At 49.8% G+C, this 6,183-nt stretch overlaps 1 protein-coding gene across 1 annotated transcript in view; it reads left to right on the plus strand.

The window, feature by feature from the left end:
• The window catches only part of LOC103625066, a gene marked incomplete at its 5' end in the record, with an annotated part of 22,622 nt that overhangs the window by 2,007 nt on the left and 14,432 nt on the right, over positions 1-6,183 (plus strand). Inside the window, 2 exons of the mRNA XM_017726826.1 lie at positions 1,592-1,801; positions 2,348-2,384. Of these exons, the coding sequence (XP_017582315.1) occupies positions 1,592-1,801; positions 2,348-2,384 (247 nt within the window). The remainder of the gene's footprint in view (positions 1-1,591; positions 1,802-2,347; positions 2,385-6,183) is intronic.

Below are 6,183 nucleotides of genomic sequence, written 5' to 3' on the forward strand. Positions count from 1 at the left end.
GGCTGGGAGCGGGGACGGGATTGGGATCGGGAACGGGATCGGGGACGGGAACGGGATTGGGAACGGGATTGGGAACGGGAACAGAGCCTGGGATCGGGATTGGGAACAGAGCCTGGGAACGGGGACGGGATTGGGATCGGGAACGGGAACGGGATCGGGGACGGGAACGGGATTGGGAACGGGATTGGGAACGGGAACAGAGCCTGGGATCGGGATTGGGAACAGAGCCTGGGAACGGGGACGGGATTGGGATCGGGAACGGGAACGGGATCGGGGACGGGAACGGGATTGGGAACGGGATTGGGAACGGGAACAGAGCCTGGGATCGGGATTGGGAACAGAGCCTGGGAACGGGGACGGGATTGGGATCGGGAACGGGAACGGGATCGGGGACGGGAACGGGATTGGGAACGGGATTGGGAACGGGAACAGAGCCTGGGATCGGGATTGGGAACAGAGCCTGGGAACGGGGACGGGATTGGGATCGGGAACGGGAACGGGATCGGGGACGGGAACGGGATTGGGAACGGGATTGGGAACGGGAACAGAGCCTGGGATCGGGATTGGGAACAGAGCCTGGGAACGGGGACGGGATTGGGATCGGGAACGGGAACGGGATCGGAAACAGAGCCCGGGAACGGGAACAGAGCCTGGGATCAGGAACGGGATCGGGAATGGGATCGGGAACAGAGCCCGGGATCGGGAACGGGATCAGGAACAGAGCCTGGGATCGGGATTGGGACCAGGAACAGAGCCTGGGATCGGGGACTGGGGACGGGATCGGGGACAGGGATGGGATTGGGATCGGGAACAGAGCCTGGGATCGGGAATGGATCGGGATTGGGATCGGGAACAGAGCCTGGGATCAGGAACGGGATTGGGATGGGGAACAGAGCCTGGGATCGGGAACGGGATCAGGATTGGGATCGGGAACAGAGCCTGGGAACGGGGACGGGATTGGGATCGGGAACGGGAACGGGATGGGGAACAGAGCCCGGGAACGGATCGGGAACGGATCGGGAACGGATCGGGATTGGGAAGGGAACGGATCGGGAACGGATCGGGATTGGGAACAGAGGCTGGGATCGGGAACGGGATCGGGAACAGAGCCTGGGAACGGGATTGGGATCGGGATCGGGGACTGGGGACGGGATTGGGGACGGGGACAGGATCAGGGATGGAGCCTGGGGATGGGGACGGCATCGGGAACGGGGATTGGGATCGGGAACAGAGCCTGGGATCGGGAACGGGAACAGAGCCTGGGATCGGGAACGGAGCCGGGATTGGGGATGGGATTGGGGACGGGATCAGGGACGGAGCTGGGACTGGGGACGGGATCGGGGATGGAGCCGGGATCGGAGCCCGGGTTTCGGGGATGGGATCGGGAACAGAGCCCGGGATCGGGGATAGGATTGGGAACGGAGCCAGGATCAGGGACGGGATTGGGAACGGAGCCAGGATCAGGGATGGGATCAGGGATGGAGCCGGGATTGGGGATGGATCCTGGGATTTGGGGTGGATCCGGGATTGGGGACGGAGCCGGGATTGGGACGGAGCCCAGGTTTCGGATGGATCCCGGCTTTTGGGATAGATCTTGGTTTCTGGGATGGATCCCAGTTTTTGGGGATGGATCCCGGTTTTTGGGGGCGGATCCCGGGTTTTTGGGGATGGATCCCGGTTTTTGGGGGCGGATCCCGGGTTTTTGGGATGGATCCTGGTTTTCCTGCCCCTGCTGAGGGCGTTGCTCGTTCCAGAGGAAGGCACGGAGGGAGAATCCGGAGAGAAGGAGGGATCCAGAGGGGTGAGTGAGGGAAATCCGGGATTTGGGGATGAGGGAGGGGAAATCTGGGATTTTGGGGGAGGGAGGGAAATCCCGGGATTTTCGGGTGGGAAGGAGGGAAATCCCGGGATTTGGGGGGTGAGGGAGGAGAAATCCCAGGATTTTGGGGTGGGAGGGAGGAGAAATCCCAGGATTTTGGGGCCTGAGGGAGGGGAAATCCTGGGATTTTGGGGGAGGGAGGGAAATCCCGGGATTTTCGGGTGGGAAGGAGGGAAATCCCGGGATTTTGGGGTGGGAGGGATGGGGGAGGCTTCCAAAGACAAAAATCCTGGGATTTTGGGGATTCCCGAAGGATTTGGGGTGGGGGAAGGGGAATTTTCCATGGGAAGTGTGGGAATTCCAGGAAGCTCCGGCCTCTTCCAGTAAAATTCCCGTCCCCGGGAGATTCCATTGGGAAAATCCCCCGGGATTTGGGATTCCCTGCCCAAGCCAGGGGAATTCCAGAGGGAGCAGCTCGGGGGGTTCCCTTCGGAGCGCTGGAAATTCCCAAGGTTTCGCTTTTTCCAGGAAGGGGAGGATGAAGAGGGAAGGGACTCGGAGAAAGGTGAGTCGGGATCCTCGGGATTCCCATTCCAGGGGGAAATTCCAGGAATTCCCCAGGGGCTCGGAGTGGAATCCCTGCTCCTCCTCCAGGAGGGGAAATCCGGGGGATTCCAGGGATCAGGGGATGATCCATCCCTAAATCCCGGAAATCCGGGATAATCCATCCCTGAATCCCGGAAATCCGGGATAATCCATCCCTAAATCCAGGGAAATCCCTAAATCCGGGAAATCTGGGACTAAATCCTCCCTAAATCCAGGAAATCCGGGATAATCCGTTCTTAAATCCTGGAAATGTGGGACCGAGCTGTCCCTAAATCCCGGGAAATCCCTGAGTCCCAGAGAAATCTGGGAATAGTCCATCCTTAAATCCCTGAATCCAGGAAATCTGGGAATGGTCCATCCCTAAGTCCTGGGAGATCCCTGAATTCCGGAAATCCTGGATAATCCATCCCTAAATCCCGGAAATCTGGGACTGAGCCGTCCCTAAATCCTGGGAAGTCCCTGAATCTGGGAAATCTGGGACTAAATCCTCCCTAAATCCAGGAAATCTGGGAATAGTCCATCCCTAAATGCAGGAAATCCGGGATAATCCATCCCTAAATCCCGGAAATCTGGGACCGAGCCATCCCTAAATCCAGGGAAATCCCTAAATCCAGGAAATCCGGGATAATTCCTTCCTAAATCCAGGGAAATCCCTGAATCTGGGAAATCCAGGAATAATCCATCCCTAAATCCCACAAATCCAGGAATAATCCATCCCTAAATCCCGGAAATCCGGGATAATCCATCCCTAAATCCCGGAAATCTGGGACCGAGCCATCCCTAAATCCAGGGAAATCCCTAAATCCAGGAAAGCCGGGATAATTCCTTCCTAAATCCAGGGAAATCCCTGAATCTGGGAAATCCAGGAATAATCCATCCCTAAATCCCAGAAATCCGGGATAATCCATCCCTAAATCCCACGAATTTGGGACCAACCCCCCCCTAAATCCATCCCTAAAATCCCTTCATCCCATTCCCAAAAATCTGGGAGCCCCTTTGGATCCGGGCTGGGATTTTCCCGCCTTTCCCAACCTCTTTTTTTCCTTGGCAAAAGCCGGGTTTGGGAAGGATTTGCCTGGATCCGGGGGGGGATTCCCAAGTCCATTCCCGGGGCCATTCCCAGCATTCCCGGGGCCATTCCCGAGGCCATTCCCGAGGCCATTCCCGGCATTCCCGGGGCCATTCCCGGCATTCCCGAGGCCATTCCCGCTTTTCCCGAGGCCATTCCCGGGGCCATTTTTTTAGGGAATCTTGCACCTTTTTAGGGAATATTGCACCTTTTTTGGGAATTCTGTACCTTTTTTGGGAATATTTCACTTTTTTTTCGGGAATACTTCACCTTTTCTAGGGAATATTTCCCTTTTTTTAGGGAATCTTGCACCTTTTTAGGGAATATTGCACCTTTTTTGGGAATTCTGTACCTTTTTTGGGAATATTTCACTTTTTTTTCGGGAATACTTCACCTTTTCTAGGGAATATTTCCCTTTTTTTAGGGAATCTTGCACCTTTTTAGGGAATATTGCACCTTTTTTGGGAATTCTGTACCTTTTTTGGGAATATTTCACTTTTTTTTCGGGAATACTTCACCTTTTCTAGGGAATATTTCCCTTTTTTTAGGGAATCTTGCACCTTTTTAGGGAATATTGCACCTTTTTTGGGAATTCTGTACCTTTTTTGGGAATATTTCACTTTTTTTTCGGGAATACTTCACCTTTTCTAGGGAATATTTCCCTTTTTTTAGGGAATCTTGCACCTTTTTAGGGAATATTGCACCTTTTTTGGGAATTCTGTACCTTTTTTGGGAATATTTCACTTTTTTTTCGGGAATACTTCACCTTTTCTAGGGAATATTTCCCTTTTTTTAGGGAATCTTGCACCTTTTTAGGGAATATTGCACCTTTTTTGGGAATTCTGTACCTTTTTTGGGAATATTTCACTTTTTTTTCGGGAATACTTCACCTTTTCTAGGGAATATTTCCCTTTTTTTAGGGAATCTTGCACCTTTTTAGGGAATATTGCACCTTTTTTGGGAATTCTGTACCTTTTTTGGGAATATTTCACTTTTTTTTCGGGAATACTTCACCTTTTCTAGGGAATATTTCCCTTTTTTTAGGGAATCTTGCACCTTTTTAGGGAATATTGCACCTTTTTTGGGAATTCTGTACCTTTTTTGGGAATATTTCACTTTTTTTTCGGGAATACTTCACCTTTTCTAGGGAATATTTCCCTTTTTTTAGGGAATCTTGCACCTTTTTAGGGAATATTGCACCTTTTTTGGGAATTCTGTACCTTTTTTGGGAATATTTCACTTTTTTTTCGGGAATACTTCACCTTTTCTAGGGAATATTTCCCTTTTTTTAGGGAATCTTGCACCTTTTTAGGGAATATTGCACCTTTTTTGGGAATTCTGTACCTTTTTTGGGAATATTTCACTTTTTTTTCGGGAATACTTCACCTTTTCTAGGGAATATTTCCCTTTTTTTAGGGAATCTTGCACCTTTTTAGGGAATATTGCACCTTTTTTGGGAATTCTGTACCTTTTTTGGGAATATTTCACTTTTTTTTCGGGAATACTTCACCTTTTCTAGGGAATATTTCCCTTTTTTTAGGGAATCTTGCACCTTTTTAGGGAATATTGCACCTTTTTTGGGAATTCTGTACCTTTTTTGGGAATATTTCACTTTTTTTTCGGGAATACTTCACCTTTTCTAGGGAATATTTCCCTTTTTTTAGGGAATCTTGCACCTTTTTAGGGAATATTGCACCTTTTTTGGGAATTCTGTACCTTTTTTGGGAATATTTCACTTTTTTTTCGGGAATACTTCACCTTTTCTAGGGAATATTTCCCTTTTTTTAGGGAATATTGCACCTTTTTAGGGAATCTTGCACCTTTTTTGGGAATCTTGCACCTTTTTAAGGAATATTTCACCTTTTTCGGGAATATTTCACTTTTTTTTGGGAATACTTCACATTTTCTAGGGAATCTCGCACCTTTTAAAGGAATATTTCACCTTTTTTGGGAATATTTCACCTTTTTCAGGAATATTTCACGTTTTTCGGGAATATTGCGCCTTTTCTTGGGAATCTTGCGCCTTTTTTTGGGAATTTTGTACCTTTTTAAGGACTATTTCACCTTTTTTCAGGGAACATTTCACCTTTTTTTGGGAATATTTCACCTTTTTTGGGAATCTTGCATCTTTTTTGGGAATCTTGCACCTTTTTTGGGAATTTTGTACCTTTTTAAGGAATATTGCACCTTTTTTTGGGAATATTGCACCTTTTTAAGGAATATTTCAGGTTCTTTAGTGAATATTTCACTTTTTTCGGGAACATTTCACCTTTTTAGGGAATATTTCACCTTTTTAAGGAATATTTCAGCAAATCCCAGAAATCCGGGATAATCCATCCCTAAATCCCAGGAATTTGGGACCAACCCCCCCCTAAATCCATCCCTAAAATCCCTTCATCCCATTCCCAAAAATCTGGGAGCCCCTTTGGATCCGGGCTGGGATTTTCCCGCCTTTCCCAACCTCTTTTTTTCCTTGGGAAAAGCCGGGTTTGGGAAGGATTTGCCTGGATCCGGGGGGGGATTCCCGAGGCCATTCCCGGGGCCATTCCCAGCATTCCCGGCGAGGCCATTCCCAGCATTCCCGAGGCCATTCCCGCTTTTCCCGGGGCCATTCCCGGGGCCATTCCCGAGGCCATTCCCGAGGCCATTCCCGAGGCCGTTCCCGGGGCCCTTCACGCCTTTCCCGGGG

This window comes from Corvus brachyrhynchos, unplaced genomic scaffold (genome assembly GCF_000691975.1).
Source record: "Corvus brachyrhynchos isolate BGI_N302 unplaced genomic scaffold, ASM69197v1 scaffold852, whole genome shotgun sequence".
Lineage (NCBI taxonomy): Eukaryota > Metazoa > Chordata > Aves > Passeriformes > Corvidae > Corvus > Corvus brachyrhynchos.